The sequence below is a fragment of the Dysidea avara genome, chromosome 11 (genome assembly GCF_963678975.1).
Source record: "Dysidea avara chromosome 11, odDysAvar1.4, whole genome shotgun sequence".
Lineage (NCBI taxonomy): Eukaryota > Metazoa > Porifera > Demospongiae > Dictyoceratida > Dysideidae > Dysidea > Dysidea avara.
This window is the reverse complement of record NC_089282.1, coordinates 2,797,743-2,818,234: the sequence shown is the minus strand read 5'-3', so window position 1 is coordinate 2,818,234 and position 20,492 is coordinate 2,797,743. Positions and strand designations below refer to the sequence as shown.

The window sequence follows — 20,492 nt, the reverse complement described above, 5'->3', positions numbered from 1 at the left end:
AGGAAGGGTTCATGGAACCCTTTGATCTCCCTGGATCCACCCCTGAAACTTGCTGTCAGAAAAGCTGTAACAATAATGACATAGAGATATAATACCATAGATATTATAGTACCAGGTTTTTAATATTTCAGTACCCTTCATTCATGACTTACTTGAGCAAGAAAAAACAGCTATCTAAACAACCTATCATGCTTTGCATTCACCTACTAAACAATCACCCCATAACCAGCCTGGTTATACCAGACACCTCCCAGTGGCAGGCAGTGCCTGAAGCAATAATCTAAGTAGCTTAAATATTCTAATAGAATATACACTAAAAGACTTAATATGAAATAATTGATTGCAACATACAATAATATTTCTATTCACTGGTATTTGGTTTGTTGAGATCTCAAAAGCTCCTCCCACTCATATTCAACAACTTTATAAACATTCATAACGGCCATAGCATCTTCCAACGAAGAGTGAGGTCCTTTCTGGATTTCCTTCTCCAACAACTTGGATGACAGAAACTTTAGTGATGGCTGCTTTTTACCAGTTAACCTGTGAATTACTGGACACTTCATTGTATCTCTTAATAAAATATCAGGATGATCTGTAATGCCTAACACCCTAAAATCACACTTTAAATCGTGACCTACAATAATTTTGTGCTTTAGAATTGACCGTATCCACTTTAAGGCTTGTTTCTCAGTTACAGCAAATTTCATATGATATGGCTTAATACCACTCCATCTGGTTCGATAGGCAGTTATCAGTTTTGATGGTTTGATGTAAGAATGGTACAACACTTCTCCATTATACCCCACTATACTACAGCTAGCCGCAGCTGGCTGCATTTTCCAAACTCCAACCATTTCACAGTCTATGGCCACTATTGAATCATGTCGACTGGCAACATCTTCGAGTACAGCCTTTGTTGATGTTGTTTGTGTCGGCGGAGGTGGTGGTTGTTGAACAGACGGTTGTGATTCATTGGGAAGGTTGACGGCTTTCTCAAGATTAGTAGAGTATGACAGATATCTGCTGTAAAAGATGACTAGTATACAAGTACTGTTCTTATTACAGTGTAGTTAAAGTATTTTTTATTGCATGTCTACACACTACAGTTGCAGTTATACTAGTGAACATTTAATTTCTACTTCATTTGTAGCTTGTTGATTGTATAGCCATGACTTAAAATGTCCACTAGCATAGCTGCAGGAGTAGGCAATCTTCCCAATCAATTTTTTGAAATACCGCGTAATGGTGAATTGGCTAAAAGCCAAAAAAATTCCAGTTGGTAAGATTTTAATTTGGCAAAATGCTCACTGTCCATAAATCTCATTTACTGATAAATTGTCGCTATACTGTTGCACGTGAAGTTGTACGTGTTGTGAGCTGAACAAAGTATGCTAGAATAATATCTGCCTTGTGCGTGATTAGTCACAGCACTGGCTACCCGCCTGGTGTTGAAATCCTAGGTCGTCTGGCCTGGATTGGATCATGTGTGTAATTGGCCCATGTGCAAGTGTATAACCCTAGTTCTGCTGCAGCCCAGTTTCTTTCACCTGTAGACATACATGTTGTCTGCAAGCTTACTTGAAGCCATGTCACATAGTCTTGTCTTGCAGCAGGCACTTTTTGTTATGAGCCACACACACACTTGCATGCATCATGATGCATGTAGCTATGCTAATGTATGATTAAGTTTGTTTGGCTTGTCAAAATCAACATCAGCAACTGCTATCAAAAGCTTTGACACAATGTAAGAAAATAATACAGCGTGCCAAAATTTAGTTCTTTTCCAAGTTTATTGTTATACGATATTTAGACCCCCCTGAAATATTGTATCCCCCACATGCACTATTTAATAGCGATGGGCAATACCAGGATTATCAGAGCGATACGATATTGACTAAAATTGGTCGATATTGAGCAATATTGTACATAAATTTGCATGAGTAAATTACTGGTTTTCTTACATGATTTGATAGTAGGTAGCTGAATGGCTATACACAATGGAGATTTTCTGCTAATAGTGATTTGAAAGGAAGGCAATTGAAAGCTACAATTAACTATTAAATAAGCTAAAATACATGTTTAGAGTAAATGCAGATCACATGATATACCCTATCGAAATATCAAAATCTGGAAAACCACGAGTACATAATAGTAAAAAATAGAGAGAGTGTCCAACTCTCAATATAGCCCTTACAAACACACTGAGTTAAGTTATCGGTAAACTAGAGTTCAAGATCTCAAAACACAAGAGTCAAGTTACAAGATACAATATCAATAGAGTTAAGTTATAGGATATTCTTGTTTATTTTAACACTTATAGTCAAGTGAAAGGCTTGTTGATTGGTGTTAATGGGACTACACATCAGTGACTTCTACTGAAATATACTGAGTTGTGCCCTTCATGTTGTAGATCAAAACATTTAACATATTGAGTGAATATACAGCTTTGTTGCACCATCACTTGACTCAGTGTGTTTTGGGAGTCTATTCCAGTAGACCGTAATCCAAATGATGTCACAAAATAAAATAGCTACAGCTATTTGAGGTATTCTAACAATTTCAAGAGAGAGTTCCAATGGGGCTTATTAAGATTCAAATCACTACTCAATCCTGGAAGAAGATATTGACCTACAACAGGTATAGTTATAAGGGTATAAAATCTATACTCTAACACCGGGTTAGAATTTTTCAGCTGGTTTTCAAAGTTTAGAAGAAATATTATTGTTTCTTTGCTGTAATAACGTAGTTTTGCCTCAATACCTTGTTTATTAGCCTCTACATCAATCTTCGAAACCTCCATCACCATTGGTGATAACACCCAAAAATATAAGAGTCCCTCAAATAGAAAATTTGTATGATGTCATTTGGAATATGGTCTGTAGGATACTCTCTCTATTTTTTATTTATTATGTACTCTTGGGAAAACATATCGATACTTTTCAATATATAAAAAAATCTAACAATACAACATAATATCGATATATCGCCCAACACTACTATTTAAAAGGGCCTAAAATTATAATTTACACCTAACAGTACTGCATACAATTACAGAGTAATTACAATAGAAGGTGCTGAAGGCTCACTAGCTCTGGCTCATGTCCTTGGACATGTTGTCATGAGAAGAGACCACTGCTTGACTGCATGAGATTCAAACTTTAAAGTACACCCTATTCCATGGGTGGCCCCCCCAATTTGCTTTTATCCAACAACTCCTCCCCTATGTAGCTAGGTACACCCCTATGTAGCTAGGTACACTCCTATGTAGCTAGGTACACCCCTATATAAAGAAGTTATAAAACCGTGCGTACTGCTCGAGGTACTGCATGCCTGGGTTCAATTCTCACGTGGTACACAATAAATTGTTCAACAACACGCACTAAAGCCACTCACTGTAGAAACAAACTGAAACGTTTGAACTCCATTGTAGTCGGATTTGTACTTAGATGGTTGACTTTGTCATGAAGGAGTGCAGCCCTCGAGCACATTGTCATTAATTTCCGGAGATATACGGATTACAGTAACATGACGGAGCGCCCGGAGTCACAGTTGAAACGATTAAGTTTGAAGAGCTATCACTTAGTATCTGATAAAGGTAGGAGGATTTCTACATAGACCTCTCACTCTTCTAATTGTGTTACAGAGGATAAACGGAAAGAGCTTCTTTCACAATACAAGCAGTCCCTGAGTGATTTACTAGAATATACGGGTTCTGATGATTTTACTGAAAAGGTATGATACTGACTACCCCGGATTTGACATTTGCAAAAAATTAATATCTCAAAATTCCTTGCATGATGTTTATGCTTCCAGCTCTTGTAAATTGCTCATCTTTTTTCATACCCTGGAGATGAGTTTGAGCAAGAGCACATCAAATCCTATGGACAAGGGAGCATGTAACTTTGTAAAGAACAAAATTCAAACATAGCTGCCATGTACTATAATAAGTAACTTTTAAAATTTCCTACTTAGGATATTATGCGGAGGCACATGCTTGAATACGTCACGTTTCCACTGCGATGAAGTGAAGCTATGGAAACGAAGTGCAATGACATGACAGGAATAGTAGCACAGGCTTAGCAGGACAGTCTTTCTACAGTTGCTATAATCACACAAAATTACTTCATTTGACTATTCCAAGCTTTACCTTCGACTTGACAATCTCCCTATCGTAGCAGCTTTATTACCTTCACACAATACGATGGAGTAGCAGCCCATTCAGTGTATCCCTGTTGCACATAAGAATGGTGTAACTAATTATATACATAGTGACACTGGACGCCATGTTTGAATTTCGCCCGTAGTATTGGTAGTGTACGGAGTTACACGCTCCCTTGTCAATGGGATTCAATGAACTCCTGGTTTGAGGTGATAACCCCTCCCCCACCTGCTTTTCAACCTGGGGTGGGTGGGGTACAAAATTAATAGGTGCATAACATTACCTTCACACAATATCGACACCCCCACCTACAGATCTGTGGCAGTAAACAATTACCACAACTGATTATTGCTGTTACGGCACATGCTGGGAAACTGCCATGGAGCACCACTAGTACACGCAACATTGTTAAAGGTATTGTATTGATGAAGTTATGGGAGATGTAGTTATAATATATAACAAGCAGGTATCCTTAGTAATGTGTTGCTGAAGTGTGGGTGTAGTACTGTTACGGAGTTGTTGGTTGGGGAGGTGAAATCCACAACTAAACAGTCTCCATACCTTCCCCTGGAAGAAAATGAAACTGAAGATGATATTTCAACTGATAACCCATCCCACATCAAAAATTTTGATGACTGTCATTCTCAAGAAAGTGAAATGGTCCCTACAGAAGAGGAAGAGGAAGTGACAATTACTGGGACAATGTCACAAAGAGAAGAGCGGCTGTTTCAACTTGGTATCATAAAGAATTTGTTCTCCATCTTTAAGACCACGCTCACCAGGGACAAATGGCTGGAACATCCAACAGAACAATACTCCCTAATGTGGTGCCTGCGATCACTGAATGTACGTAATACCATAATGTGTATTAAGTTTCAAAGCAGAAATTTTGTAGGCGAGGAAAAAGCCTTTATTGGCTTGGAGTTTAGCTAAGAACAGATCTACAAAACTTTTCCACTTTGAAACTTTACATAAATGGGGTGCTAGCTATTTGTTATTTTTGAATGCTGTAGATAAGAATTAAGAGTTGGTAGCCATTCATGAAATATTGTAGGCATTCTGGCCTTACATGTAAGCTATGAACCACATCTGTGTTGTACTTTTGTTGCAAATACAGTAGTGATCCCATTAAGTAGAGTATACATGCATGCATTAGTCCAGAACATTTTTATTTCCCATCTCACAGCACCCTCATATCAGTTCATGGATAGACTCATTTCTTCCTCCATTGCTGATGTTTACTGATCATCATGAGGTACAGGACAACAGTTACCATGGTGTTGCCATGATAATGTACACCATCTTAGTTACATCACAAGCTACTAGGCCTGTCTGGTTTAACTCACCTGATCAGAAATGTCGTGAGTAATCAATGTTACTTGTGTGTATGTGTTTGTGGTAGTCAGAAATGAAGTGAGCCATTCTCATTGTCAAAATATGTTACGGTCAGCAAAATTTCAAAAATATATATAGTCAACCATATTAGTCTCCACTGTAAGTCTGCATGCCCTGTGATACAGAACAAGCTGAAGGCCAAAGTTGTCACTCAAGACCCACTGTGATTTTTTTAAGAAGAAATATTTCGAACTGATACTCTCAGTGTGACAATCCATGCTTACAAGACACTGAAACTCCATTAATACTGTCTGTAAATTCTTTCTAGCTATATACATTGTATCACTTTTAGAGCCGAAATTGGTGCAGTTGGCAAGCCACTTTGTACATAATTGACGCATGTGGGGATTTTTTTACAATGGCCAGTTTAGATAGGTGACCATGTTTATAGCAACCTGATCAGACTGTATGTTGTAATTAACTGATCATCCACACTACAACAGTCTGGAATAGTTCATGAACATAAAAGATTTCAACACATTATTGGAGACGATTGACTGACTGGGTAACATCTAAGATACAAAGGGACTAAATGCAACGGATCTTCCCTCAAATGTTTAGTCGGCAGAATCTTTCACCTGTTGATCAAGATGAACTGAGCATTGTTTGTCTATATTCAACCGTACTTGTTGAAGATTCAATGGTAGGTAGAAGGGAAAACCACACGGGTTTGTAGTTGTCATCCACAGAGGCCTTCTTCCTTCTTCAGTTTGTTCTTCAGTAATTATACTACTTTGGCGATTAAGGAATCACGTGTGAGCCAATTTAACCCCCCCAACCACTGGGGATTGTAGATTTTTAAAAAAATACGTGAACTATTCCAGTGCGACGCTTATAACTTCCAATCAATAAGCAGCTCACAGATAGGGTCTGGCCAGGCGAGACTACATGGACAATGAGCAATGTATTAATGTGGTGCCTCTACGATTTTTTTGCCATAGAAGGTTTTGTGGTTTTTTCACACATTTGCTGGAAATATAGATCCTAATGATTGATGTCAACAGGTCTAACACATCGTATAGACATGATAGGGAACCTTTAATTGTGAAGTCTCACACCGCTGACCAGTTAAGGTTTCAAATCAGGTATGTCACGTGTTTCTGTCAGAGAGGAAATGTGCACAACCTTCTGCGGCATAACAATGTAACACTGTTGAGGCAATAATTCTGAACGTGCACAAGCAACGTAATTATAATTCATCCTTTGCAGGTTTCGTAGTTCGGCTTTAAAAATTTCTATGTAAATTTGCATATTGCAGGAAAAAAAAAGTTTTACCACACAAAAAATTGTATCAAGCACATCGAGCTATGGAATATCAGTCATTGTCCACTTCTCTTTACAGAACGCAGCAGAGATGAGGTGGTACAATAGAGCTATGGTAGTGTATGAGGTAGGTTGATGCACAATGAACCGATTGTGGGTTTATGTTTATGTGTTTGTGGTGCCCTCAGGCTATCCATAAATTCCTGTACTTTGGAGATGTGAACATCATCTGGTCTGTTCATCGATGTTTGTGGTTATTGCTACCGATCATTGATGGTCCCTCACCAGTTAGGGTGGATGCTCCATGTAAGGTAATGTGTGGACCATTGTGTGTGTGCACGCACACACCTAGTTGCTGTTTTTGAATAAACCTAGTTGCTGTTTTTGAATAAACCTAGTTGCTGTTTTTGAATAAACTTTACCCACATTACTCCAGTATACGTTGTTGAAATAGGGATCGGTGTAACCTGGGGAAGCAACACCGTCTGTATAAAAAGTGAAAATTTAGCACTTCAGGTGCCCACCCCTTGGGGTACTACTAGTCCTGCCCCATAAGAATTTGTTTGCATTGACTCGTAGCACCTGAGGTGGAAAGGTATACATAACCACTAATACAACAACCATAGGTTTTGCTGTGCTTGTGTGCGTGTGTGTGTGTGTGTGTGTGTGTGTGTGTGTGTGTGTGTGTGTGTGCGTGTGCGTGTGTGTGTGTACATGTAGAGTGTCTGTTTACACAGCCTGGCAAGAGAGATGAAGTGTTCAGTATCTTACTAAACTCGATGGACTTTGAGACCAAATTACCTCAGAAAAGGGTAAAACATTCAAAACCACTCACACACCATATATGTGTCCCTCTCAGGCGTACAGTTCCGGTGTACTGGGATACATTGATATGATGGGTATCCATGGCGCCAGGCATCTGAAGGTTAGCATGTTGTGTGGTTACTGTACAGTGGAACCTCTCTGTAGTGGACTCTATTGAGACAGCCCATTTTTTTTAACTATTGTCAGAGAGGTCTTTTCTGTTGTCCTTAATTCAAGGAGTTTGTTATTAGTGGTTCTGCTGTAATACTGTCTGTTTGGAGTAAATGTTACAAACAGCACACTTTGTGTACTCTTGCTAGTAATTTAGGCTGTGCAGTTTTTACTGCTTACAAGCCCATACTTTATGTACTATTTGGTCTGGTGTGTAAAAGATCCCAAGCTGTATTCACAATCACCTTTCTTAGTGGTGCCAGGGTGATATGTATTTATAATTACAATGTTTGACGTAATAGAGTACAAAAAAGGGATAGGAAATGCAATAACGTGATGTCACAATGTACGTACATTTCTGTTGGAGTTCTGTGTATTACGTTACAAACATACTCTTACGCCTGCTGTACTTGTATCAAAGAGAAACAAATTGTAGGAATGACAGAATTTTGTAACCAACAATTGTGAAACTTCACTACAATGAACTTAAGTGACTGAGGAATCGGATGGTACCAACTCATAAGGAAGTTCTATGTAAAATAGAATAAGATTGAAAGTGAGAAAAATGGTCGAAAAAGTACTTTTAAACCCCTTAACTTTCTTCACAAATACAATCTATACTTTTGACTGTGATATACCTTTTCCTTACCCCCCACCCATGTAACGGAGAACCAGAGCGAATATCAGAGCAAAACAGGAACAGTTGCTCAAAGAAACCGCAAATTATCTCCCATTTTTGTCAAAAGTTTAAACCCTAGCAGTGCTACACATGGGTTGTTACTAGACAAGACTCTAAAGTACGACAGGCTATACAAGAAGATGAGGGTACTATGAGCAAAGGTACAACAGCATGTAACAGTCACAGTTAATGCGATATGCTTTGTTACAAAATCTACTCACCAAAATCTCTCACAAAGGCCCAAACACTTACTGTGGTCTGTTGAATTACTGTACTATTTATGCTGCTTAGAACACTAATTCCCATACTTGAACACAGAATTGTCTCGTCCTTTCAAGTCACGCATAATGGAAATCGTTTGCGTTTCCATTTCTTTTAAAGTACTCTATTATCTATGGTTTGACTTAGTCTGTTGTTATTATACAGCCATCTTCTTTATATCATTTTTCCCCATGTGTCCTCCTTGTATAAGAGAGCAGCCCTCACTGCATTTTTATTATTGTTAACAGTGGTGTATGTATCAGTCTAGCCTGGCACATGATTCCTCTAGGGGGTTCAGAACCAGTCAGCTCTTTTTAAAATCAAAAAATGAAGATCAATAGACTCTAATAGAACAGTCAGAGGAAGAAGAGGTTACCTGTTGCACAATGTCTATTAAATTACTCACCTTTTTGTCACATCATAATTGTGTCTCCAGAATTTCCAAGTGTGTTACATGTAAAAATAATTATCATTTAAGTGTTTTTAAATGTTGTAACTGCTTTGTTAGATTTCAACCGTTTCTGCCTGGAATGGTGAAATTTAACTGAAACAATGTTGTGTGGTGATTTACTCCATTGCTAGCTAGTGTACAATGCTACATCATAGTGGAACCCTATGCCCACTGTGTCAGAAGGGTTGACAATGAGCTTGTATGGTGTACAGAGTTGAAACCAGTCAGCAATTTTTCTACAACTGCCCTTGAGTCTAGCTGTGCTGCACTGTGCCATTCAAATGTGTGCAACGAAGCTTTTGTGGGTTATAATGCTACTGATTTTAGTACACAGTTTTGTGGCTGTATGATTTTTAACACTATCATGATGCTATGACAAGTCCTGTCCTATCACAGAGGCTGCTCCATGTCATGTACCAGTACTTGGAGTTCCCTGATGTTGGGCAGGAGGAGTGTCGACTGAACTGTCTACGAGTGTTGGTAGCAGTCATGAGGAATGTCTGGCCAAGGTAATTATTGTGGTACAACATGTCTTAATTGTTGTGCGTATGTGTACTGTAGTGTACTGTACTTGTGTGCATGTGTGATTGTATGTGTGTAGTGTCATCATAGATAATGTAAGCGTTAGGAATGCATACATTATCTATGGTGTCATGTAGCTTGTGTGTGTGTGTGTGTGTGTGTGTGTGTGTGTGTGTGTGTGTGTGTGTGTGTGTGTGTGTGTGTGTGTGTGTGTGTGTGTGTGTGTGTGTGTGTGTGTGTGTGTGTGTGTGTGTGTGTGTGTGTGTGTGTGTGTGTGTGTGTGTGTGTGTGTGTGTGTGTGTGTGTGTGTGTGTGTGTGTGTGGTGAGACATCACAGCCAAGCGGTTGTATATAACTGCATATGTACAGGAATCTGTGTGTGGTAGGGCAATATGTCACGTGTTCGGTCATCTTGTTCATACAGGATTCCCTACCATCAGGCTGACATAGTCAAGTCACTCATCAAGCTGGTGTCCGATTGTTGTCAGGCAAATGGAGCACTACCCAAACCAAAATCACCAGGTATTTGTAGTAACAGCTCAGAATACGTCATGACAGTAATCTGCTGTACTGTTACATTAGTAAAATAGAGATCATGGAGGTTTGCATTTTCTCACAAAAAAAAACAGCCTTACAATACCCTTCATAGTAGTGCATAAAAGAATGTCGATTTTATGCTTCGAAAGTTTGATGAATAGTGTATGGTGCTGTAGCTACATATTATGTAGGTGGTATAATTTAGAGTGTATTGTAGCTTAATCGAGTTTTTGTTTTGGCTGTCTTTGGCAAGTGAAATTTCTCACGTTGACACTATTATTCGCCTGTCTAACAAGATATAGTAGCTGGAGAAAACACAGAACAAGATGTAGCTGCTGCCAAAAGACCTCACAGTAGTACACAACTCAGAAATATTCTTCCTCTAAAGCTTGTCCTAACTGCACTTCACGATTAGCGGTGGGCGTGGCCACTTGCGATTAGTGGTGGGCATGGCCACTTGCAATTTGACTTGTCCAGCTGGAGAAAACACAAAACAAGATGTACTGTAGTTGCTGCTAAAAGATCTTACAGTAGTTAGTACACAACTCAATATTCTTCCTCTATAAAGCTTGTCCCAACTGCACTTCACGATTAGTGGTGGGCGTGGCCACTCGTGGTGCGAAATAATTAACTTGTTAGACACTTAGTACAACCACCTTCCATTAATACTTTCTAGGTCTCAAGCGTAACTGCTCATGGCGAATATTATTCATGGCGTGATGAGCAGTTAGATTCTTACGGTCTTCTGCTCGCTAATATGACCAGGTTGCGTATGCGCAAAATTCAATCTTCGTTTACGTCATTCGAATGATGCACCCTTCAAACCATTGAACGAATGCAGCACATTTGTTTATGTACTACTTCATAGTGCTTTGGCAGTATTGGTTGGGTATATCAAGCCCAAAAGTACTTACCTTCAGTGCAACCCAAAACGCTTTCAATACATCAAAAAAAAAAATAAAACAAGTGAGATCATGTACACCTGCAGATGTACTAGTGGAGATTACCTTGTTTGATTACTGCTTTTTTCTATGATCCCTGAGAATGTCACCAGTGCTCAAAATAACGTTTGATAATCTCACAATATCCGGACAATACACGGAATGTCTGAATAAGTTTCTATTTATGGACAAATTGTCCAGACAAAAGAGAGCCAGTGAAGATACTGCTAGCAATGGTTGCAGAAACACTAAGAAGTGTGTGGTAGCGAAGAAAATGGTGGAGAAGTGGGTGTCTGAAAGTCTTCAGACAATATGATGGTTGCAGTTTGAAACAGTGTCTGGTGATCGGTAGCACATGACCATGCCATAATTTTAAGTTTGCTGTAAGTTTAATGATATGCTCTGCTCGATGCAAAACTATAGGCTGGCCTTTTTTGAAAGCATGACCAATATTTGTGCTTTGACCTTCAAGGATCATACGGCAACTGATATACACAAGCGAGCAATGCAGGCAGGAGGTAGCCAGTAGCTTGATGGAACATGCACCAATTGCAAAGGCAATGGCTAAAGCCAACTTTTGCGAGGCTGCCAAATTGAAGATTTAAAAATGGATATTGCTTACACGATTGCTAAAGAAAACCTTGCCTTCACTAAGACTTTATTTGTGAGCTTGAAAATATTGACTTAGCTATAGTTATAACTGTTATGACCATATCGCTTACTGTAATTATCAGTGTAATAATATGATAGTAGGGCCACCCAATTTTTTATTCAGAAGATTGCTATTGATGTTAAACGTTGCAATGCTGCATCTGTAATGGCAACAATTCTATCGACACAGGATTGGGCAGAGTTCGCCTCTCTGCCCACAGTTTGAGCGTTAAGACTTTCTATTTAAAATGCTGTATTTTAAATCGATGTAAAGAAAACATATTCAATAATTATATCATTTTATTGTGATATTACATGTAATGTACAAATTGTACAAGCTGATCAATTCTTGTTTGCTGTCAATAATAAAAATTAATCATACATGAAAATGTTTATAAATGATTCACAGATTAAACTTCAAAATGCTTCCAGATGTGATCTCAGATGTTGTGATATTCCTAGGGAGTATTCCTAGGGAGGGGGGGGGGGGGGGGGGGGGGGGATGCTTCCAGGCCCCCTTAGAATGACATATGCTGAAGTAAATTTTGAATGTGACTGGATAACCACAATTAATGACAAGTCATTGGTGACATTGTCCAGACATTTTGACAGCGAAATAGTTTGACACTATTTCGAGCACTGAATGTCATGGTTATGTCATATGGATAGTGACAATGGTACTGTGATGGACTTTATCGCTTTGATTTTCAACTTCAATGGGAGGGAGGTGTTATATTATCATACTGTATGACATTGATTGCTGATAACTTCTGTATGTACTGAACAATCAAACTATACTTTTGTATCTATGCCTTTAATCACTGCCAAATTGAGGCTGACTCCCAATGTCCCTTTGACAATAGTGGCCATTCTTGGGATGACCTAATCCAGCTGATGTAGTGGGTCTTAGTCTAGTAGGACCACTTCCCCTTTTCTAGGAGTGGAAGTGTGGTGATGTCAGAATATATTGTAGTGGTTTCACCAGGTTCTTTTTGATGTGCTCTAATCCTGAGAGTCCAGTACAGACATACCATAGTCTTGGGATAATAGAGATTGTGTTATTAGTCAGTAAATTGTGGTAACTGAGGATATGTGTTTACTGACCGACCATGTGACATCATGTGATCTCAAGTGACATCATAATAGTGTGAAATTGTAGTGTGTAGTAGTGAGGAGAAGTGTCCAGTTGTGATGGAGTCTAACGTGACCATGTTTGATGGATCTGAGGAGACCATTTACAATGTGACATATCCATTGTATGCTACCTACATGAAGTTGTTTGGGTCGCTACTGATAGCCATCCTTGTGGTCATGTCATCTTCATTTGTCATTTATGTCATACTAAAGAAAAAGAACAAGGAGTTGAGGAATGCTAACAACGCGCTGATCATCAACCTGCTGATTACCGACATCATCTGCACTGTGACCCTCTGCAGTTTCCTTGTACCAGTGATCATTTCATATCTTGCAGAGTTTGACCTCTACTACAACTGCGATACAATTATGCCATTTATGGGATGGTTAACGATGTCCAGTCGTATGATGATTCTTCCACCAGCTGTCCACCGCTTCATTTGTGTGGCACGACCATTTACTCACCACATAATCCTGACCAAGAGGAGAATCATTCTAATGATCGTAGCACTGTGGGCTATTCCAACAATTCCCTTCGTTGTACTGGGGAGTAGCATTCGTACGGCTCAAATCCCATCCCTCGGAAGTTACGTAGTTATACATTCTGATTTACAGTTTGGCGTCTTTCTCGCACTGACTGGTTATGTATTATCCTTCTTGCTTACCATCATATCTGCTGTGTACCTGCGTCACAAGATCATACATATAAAGGCGTACATCCGAGATTTGCAACAGAGTGACTCTAATCGAAGAAAGCTTAACAGATCCCAGAGGTTAAAAGAGCTGCTATCAGAGCAGGTTAAGCCAACCATAGGGGTATTTGTTGTGGGTGGAATGGATGGGGTTTGCAATTTGCTTATTGGTACCATCCTGGTATTTTTTAGGGTCTTTTCCACACCAATTGTGCAATTTCAAATTTATCAGACTGTTGTAGTTCCCCTGTTTTATCTTCAGACCCTAAGCCACTCGTTGAGCTATGGATTTTACAACAAAGAAATTCGAGATGAAATGTTTCCATGGTATCCTAAACAGAGTAGAGTTATTGTACTAAATAGACAGTAACATACTGTAACGCAGCATGCTCACATCGTGAGGTCCTTTACCATTTTAGATGTATATAATAGATTGGCGTTATATTTATTGTACAGTGTTATTAATATTTTATTTACATTTGTAATGATTAAACAAGAAGTTGTCATGGGATAGTAATGTATGGGCAATGTATTTTACAGTCGAAGGGGTACAAGTTGAAATTGATGTCAAGCTTCAGTGGGTTACTGTAGCTGGACTGTAGTACAGCTACCTGTTTGTTGATTATCTGCAGATCTCACTCCTGACAATGAATCGCTTCAGGTTGAGAGGGAGCTAATGGAAGTCTTGTGGATAACACAATTATATTGTAGTGGGTAAATGTCGGGTAGTGCCATGGATCATGGCTATAAAATACTTGCATATGGCAATACAGTACCAAGATGGTCACTGTAAAGTGTTAATAATAAGATGAAGCTGAGTGCTGTATTAGGTTCGAGACACCCTTCAGGTACTGTATTATTTGTGTACACAAACATAGGTTGTACTCTTAGTATGTATTAGTTAGAACACACTGATAATGTTTCTGTGCTATTTAGAGACTCAAAGATATTGTGTGTGAGAGCTACCCACACACTTAATCACCAAGGCTACAGGCCGAAGTAATTGTGAGCCCACATATTATCTGAAGGGCTTTAAATGGCCCTTTTACAATTTGACATATCCACTATCTACATGAAGTTGTTTGGGTTGCTACTGGTGACCATCCTTGTGGTCATCTCATCTAACAAGGAGTTGAGGAATACTAACAACCTACTGATCATCAACCTGCTGATCATCAACCTACTGATCATCAACCTACTGATCATCAACCTACTGATCATCAATCTGCTGATTACCGACGTCATCTTCACAGTGACACTCTGCAGTTTAACCATGTTTTGGTCACTAAATATCTTGATGTATATCAATATTGTGATACAATTTCACCGTTTCTGGGATGGTTAAAAATGTCCACTCGTATGATGATTCTTCCACCAGCTGTCCACCGCTTCATTTTTGTGGCATGACTATTTACTCACCACACAATCCTGACCAAGAGGAGAATCATTTTAATAATAGCACTATGGGCTGTTCCATGCATTTCACAGGTTGGCAATATTTGAATGCTTTATGTTTCATCACTTGAAGCTGTGCAACACTACAGACTTTCAGCACTTGTGCTGTAAATAAAGCCTTAATAAATAAACTAATATCCATTTGTTCCACATGGGGTACTTTGAGATAATAAGTCACTCTAGAGTTCCTATGGATACATATACATGAAATTGACAAAGAGAAGACATCCTGACTGCCTGACAGACCCCTGCAAGCATTCAAGCATTAATTGGATGGCTGCAGGTTCGAGGCGGCCCAGGTCCAATTTTTTTTTCTCCTTTCTCCACCTTTTCAAACATACTTCAGGCTGTAGGACCAGGCATCCTACAGATCTTTGTAAAGCCTTTTAATAATAATTACTAAATGATCAAACATTATGCCCCTTATTCTCACTAATCAGCTATGTATTATTATTGCCATATCTGTTGTGTACCTGCATCACAAGATCGTACATGTAAAGCATACATCTTTGATTTGGAACGGAGTGGTTCTGATCAAAAAAAAGTTTAATTCAGAGGTTATCAGAGTTGCTATCAGAGCAGGTTAAACCAACCACAGGTGGGTACAACAGATGGGATTTGCAATTTGCTTATCAGTGTCATCAGCGTATATTTTAGTCTTTTCCACACAAATCGTGCAAATCAAATATATCAAGATCGTAATAATCCCTCTTTTTTTTCTTCACTTGTTGAGTTATGGCTTATACAACAGGAATATTCGAGATGAAAATGTTTCCTTGGTATCCTAAATGCAGTAGGGTTATTGTTCTAAATAGACAGTAACATACTATGTGCACTCCACATTCACACTGGATGATGAACACAACTTTTGCTACAGAGACCTTGTAATGGTGCACTCATCATCAGTCCTTTGATTAACCCTGTGTGTATTTAAAATATATCTATCATTTATTGTATTGTTGCATTAATTTTTCGTTGCACTTGTTACCATAAGGAGAAGTTTGAATTGTGAGATATTAATTCATGGGCAACATCTTCATGAAATTTAAATACTTGCAGCCCATGCCCGAGTAGTGGGGACTAGTCGAAGATGTCATTTTAGCCAGTCTGAGTACCTCTGTCAACTGCCTGTAGTTCTCATTCACAGCAATGAATGGTTTCAGCCCCTAGATGCCGTGCACATAAAAGTAAGCACAGAGATGCTTACACCAGTGTCCCCTTACTCTGATAAAAGATAACTTTCACACTAAAACTTAATGGTTGAAAGAGCACTGAAGCCTTTTAATGCCATCGTTGTACTGGGGATCCCTACTATATAGCACCTGCTGAGCACGTGTATGATAAATTGGCAGTACAACATGAGGTTATGCCGAGTGTTCAAGATACACTTTTGAGTGCTGTATTTTTTGTGTACATAAGCAACTTCAATCATTCTTTTTCATTTTGAATGTACCAGCCATCAGATTATCTGAAAGTCTCCATACAGTCAATTTCTAGGCATAGAAGACCAACTGTGTTGTTAGTGGAGTAGTTTTGGTACTATTAGTAGGTCCCATATTATAACACACTTCATTGTAACTGTACTAGCTATAGTAAGGGGTCCAAGTTTTATTTACTGGACAATGTACTGTATGGTGTATTCAGGAGACCAGTCCAAGAGTACAATCACTGTGTTGCTTCCAATCAAATCATAAACATCCATTCCAATCACAGGTTCTTGTGGTTGTATCACTATTGATGTTGTATACAAATACCATGTCCTATTCTAACACTATAGAGTTTGCTGTACTCAACTGGGTGATCAAATGTCTCACTATGTTACAAAGGTGTTGTCCATCATTAGAGGTATGTACCACTGTGTGTGTAACTGTGTATGTGTAGCAGTAGTGTGTGTTTGCGCACGCGTGCGTGTGTGTATATGTATGTCTGTAGTGTATGTATGTAGTGTGTGTGTATGTGTAGTGTGCCCACATCTTCACTTGTGGGACATGGTACAGCCTTCTGCAGGTTAATAGTCCTGCCCCAGGAGGATTTGCCTGTGCTGACTGAGTAGGCACAGGTGTCCCAGTGCTGGTTCACTTACTGTGCTAGCATGACAGCTGAAGGCTCTGTAATTTTTGCGTGTTGTGTGTATGTATGTCTGTACTCTGTAGTGTGTGTGTGTGTGTGTGTGTGTCACATCAAGAGTAAAATATTGTAATGCCAACCAGCTACACAAGTCCCACACCGATATTTACTTTGTAACTAGTGCTGCATGTAGTGTGTGTATGTAGTGCATGTGTGTACTGTAGCTTATGTCACTCTAACCTTACAGCAATTGTGTGTTCAGTTACAGGAACTAGCAGAGGGTTGTGATCATGAAGGCCTGAACTACTGTATCCAGCAATCAAGTACTCAACTATCCCAATAAAGAATGGAACCACAAGAAACCACAGCAAGGTGATAATAGAGAGTTTATGGAGCCATGGCCTAGTTACATACCTGTACAAAACAGTGATTAACTGATCTCAAGTGTAAAATAAAACTTCACACTACAGGCACACACTTGGTAGATGCAGTAGTTGTTGTATGTACAAGATTTATTGTTGAGAATATATTAGTATTGTTACATGGAGAGAACTCACCAGGCATTGCAGGTAGAGACTAGGGAATGGCTTAAGATGCTTGACAACTTGCGCAAGGACGTGGCAGATACCACACTAGAAAAAGAAGCCAAGAAGGTACCAGTGCTAAGCAGCCGCCCAATGGATTGCCGCAAAATCTTGAGGGGCCATTTTGCAAAAGTGCATGACCTTAGTTGGGGCAAGGACTCTAGGACACTTTTGACAGTCTCACAGGATGGGAAAATCTTGATGTGGGATGCATACACTGGCCAAAAAGAACATATTATAAACTCTGAATGCAAATGGATGATGAGCTGTGACATGTCTCCCTTAGGAAGGATGGTGGTAGCTGGCGGGTTAGACTGTTTGTGTACAGTCTACCCAGTGACAGATGACCCTGAACAACAGCAAAGTCGACAATGTTTAGATCATGATAATTTCATAGCCTGCTGCCAATTTATGGATGAGGGAACGATTCTCACAAGCACTGGCGATGGAATTGCTTACATATGGGATCTGGCAACGAAGACAGTCAATATGGAGTACCGAGGGCACACAGATTCTCTTCTCTGCCAAGCAATATCTCCAGATAAGAATCTTTTTGTCACTGCAGGCTGTGACCAAATGGCCAAAGTGTGGGACACAAGAATTAGAGATTGTGTCCAAACCTTTTATGGCCACAGTAAAGATATTAATGATGTGGCTTTCTTCCCTAGCGGCACAGCCTTTGCCACGGCATCTGAAGATTACTCTTGCTGCTTATTTGATTTGAGGTCTGATCAGCAATTGATGACGTACAAAACAAACGCAGCAAAGTCACCAGTAACTAATTTAGTTTTCTCACTGAGCGGCCGATTGTTGTTTGCAGGGTATGAAGATTGTGAAATACGATTATGGGATACACTAAAGGGAACATTTGTGGGGATCTTACGAGGACACGCATCTCTGGTCAGTGGTTTAGCAGTCACACCAGATGGCAAAGGGATTGCCTCCTGTTCCTATGACACCACAGTTAGGATATGGAACTGAACCTCAGCTTATTGTAGAATTAGTAGTTGGTAAACATCATGTAACCGCATTGGATGTATTTGTTAGTTATACTAGATGCTGTGGTAAAAAGAAACGAAGATTCACACTCATGGTGCGCTCTAAAAGAAGTGGTACAGAAATATCAGCGAGTGCGTGACCTGTTACCTGTTCTAGACTAGTCATGCAATGCTGTAAAATACAATATTTATCTTGTAGCAGCTCACTTTGTAAAAGATCCTAACTCGGGTCCCATTTTAATACAGACCCACAATCGATACGAATGGCAGTAGCAGCAGCAACAGCACCCGCGGCTGCAGTCCCTTTGAGTCAGAAAACGCACGACAGCGTTGGTGCTGCAGATTTGGAGAAAGTTACCGACTATGCGCCTGAAAAAGAAATATCTGGAGACATTGGGAAGGTTAATATCAGCATACTCTATATAATACCCATCATATTTATGTTGTGTGTAGGCAGTGTCACTCATAGAAGAACAAGAATCAAAAGAAAAAGTGAAAAAAGCTAAAAAGTAATTATTAGCTATATTTCTTCCCTTAACACAACTTTATTCAGATGATATTTTTTATTGTTCACTTGTCTTTCAATGCAGAGATCAGGAGTTAGCAAAGATAAAAATACGCAAAGAAGATGTAGAACTAATTGTAAGTTATTGTCATAGTGATTCAATATCTTGAGCCAGCTTGTTCCTTTGTAGGTTAAAGAATTTGAAATCTCAAGAACTGCAGCTGAAAGAAGCTTAAGAGAAAATGAAGGAGACATTATTAAAGCTCTTAGAGCCTTGACAGATTAGCAACTACAAGTACACAATACCATGAAGAATTGATCTTGTATAAACTTGCTTCAATGCTGACTCAGTCAATCATAATTTTATTTTACACGCGCATGCGTTAGAATTAAATTGCACCACACGAGTGTAACCGCGGCGCGCGGCGCATCTATATAAGACAGCTGCCATTTTCAACCAAGCCTCTTTCTGTGTTTGATGTAGCGGTGAAGATGCCGGTGAGTTCCGTGGTTGCCAGCTCAGCAAAACACACCAAAAGACAATCTTTTTAAAATCACTCAATACTGAATGACTTTTGGGCTGTGTTCTGCCGGCGCTATGCTGCCCGATTTGCTGTTTTGTTGTAACACGTGGCATCGCCATTTTTTTTGCAGTTGTCAGTCGACTTGTTACATCCGAGCCCGGAGGCTGAGAAGCGAAAGCACAAGCTGAAAAGACTCGTACAGAGTCCCAATTCTTATTTTATGGACGTAAAGTGCCCAGGTGAGCTGGTGTTCCACGTCGCCATTTAATGTCTAGCATTCATTGTTTCGCAGGTTGTTACAAAATCACCACTGTGTTTAGCCACGCACAAACTGTAGTCGTGTGTATGAGTTGTTCAACAGTACTGTGTCAACCAACTGGCGGCCGTGCAAGACTAACAGAAGGTTGGTGTACACGCTGTACTGTTCATCCCTTGTTCACGCACACCCCTTTTCTCTGCAGGTTGCTCGTTCCGACGAAAACCGCACTGACTGATGTTGTGAATTTGTTGTATGTCTGTATCAATACTACAATTGCTGATACCTTTTCATACATGGATTAAAAATGTTAATTACCCTTGAACTGTAGGGGATATAAAATTGGTGGTATAGTATGTAGGGGTGCTCGAATGGGTAGTGATTGCAAGACTGAGGAGCTTATCCTTTTTTTTTTTCCAGCATGGTACAAAAAAGTGGAG

General features: G+C 39.5%; 4 protein-coding genes and 1 pseudogene across 7 annotated transcripts; 4 read left to right on the top strand and 1 right to left on the bottom strand.

Annotated features, from left to right (window-relative positions):
* Positions 1–309: 309 nt before the first annotated feature.
* Positions 310–3,715, bottom strand: LOC136239125 (interferon-stimulated gene 20 kDa protein-like). Of its 2 annotated transcripts, none has more exons than XM_066029864.1 (2): positions 3,397–3,715; positions 310–1,026 (listed from the first exon to the last, which is right to left on the bottom strand). In XM_066029864.1, the coding sequence occupies exons 1-2, from the start codon at positions 3,495–3,497 to the stop codon at positions 366–368; spliced, it is 762 nt and encodes a 253-aa protein (XP_065885936.1). In that variant the 5' UTR covers positions 3,498–3,715; the 3' UTR covers positions 310–365. The 2 variants fall into 2 exon arrangements, with proteins under 2 accessions (XP_065885936.1, XP_065885937.1); XM_066029865.1 differs by having other exon boundaries at positions 310–1,023.
* On the top strand, positions 3,486–17,726 carry LOC136239120 (TELO2-interacting protein 2-like). Of its 3 annotated transcripts, XM_066029856.1 has the most exons (15): positions 3,486–3,598; positions 3,647–3,735; positions 4,477–4,576; positions 4,629–5,008; positions 5,349–5,417; positions 5,470–5,523; positions 6,900–6,947; positions 7,009–7,131; positions 7,558–7,632; positions 7,680–7,745; positions 9,583–9,695; positions 10,133–10,230; positions 16,896–16,963; positions 17,448–17,557; positions 17,613–17,726. In XM_066029856.1, the coding sequence occupies exons 1-14, from the start codon at positions 3,529–3,531 to the stop codon at positions 17,526–17,528; spliced, it is 1,434 nt and encodes a 477-aa protein (XP_065885928.1). In that variant the 5' UTR covers positions 3,486–3,528; the 3' UTR covers positions 17,529–17,557; positions 17,613–17,726. The 3 variants fall into 3 exon arrangements, with proteins under 3 accessions (XP_065885928.1, XP_065885927.1, XP_065885929.1); XM_066029855.1 differs by having other exon boundaries at positions 17,448–17,726; XM_066029857.1 differs by lacking the exon at positions 7,558–7,632 and having other exon boundaries at positions 17,448–17,726.
* A 240-nt stretch (positions 17,727–17,966) lies between these two features.
* LOC136239124 (guanine nucleotide-binding protein G(I)/G(S)/G(T) subunit beta-3 pseudogene) lies at positions 17,967–19,028 on the top strand (annotated as a pseudogene).
* On the top strand, positions 18,996–19,633 carry LOC136239127 (huntingtin-interacting protein K-like). The gene is made up of 4 exons (XM_066029867.1): positions 18,996–19,168; positions 19,221–19,276; positions 19,358–19,409; positions 19,463–19,633. Exons 1-4 carry the CDS (start codon positions 19,031–19,033, stop codon positions 19,556–19,558), a joined length of 342 nt encoding a protein of 113 aa, XP_065885939.1. The 5' UTR covers positions 18,996–19,030; the 3' UTR covers positions 19,559–19,633.
* Positions 19,634–19,654: 21 nt separating this feature from the next.
* Positions 19,655–20,377, top strand: LOC136239128 (small ribosomal subunit protein eS27). The gene is made up of 4 exons (XM_066029868.1): positions 19,655–19,770; positions 19,927–20,035; positions 20,089–20,199; positions 20,258–20,377. Exons 1-4 carry the CDS (start codon positions 19,765–19,767, stop codon positions 20,284–20,286), a joined length of 255 nt encoding a protein of 84 aa, XP_065885940.1. The 5' UTR covers positions 19,655–19,764; the 3' UTR covers positions 20,287–20,377.
* The last annotated feature ends 115 nt before the right edge of the window (positions 20,378–20,492 follow it).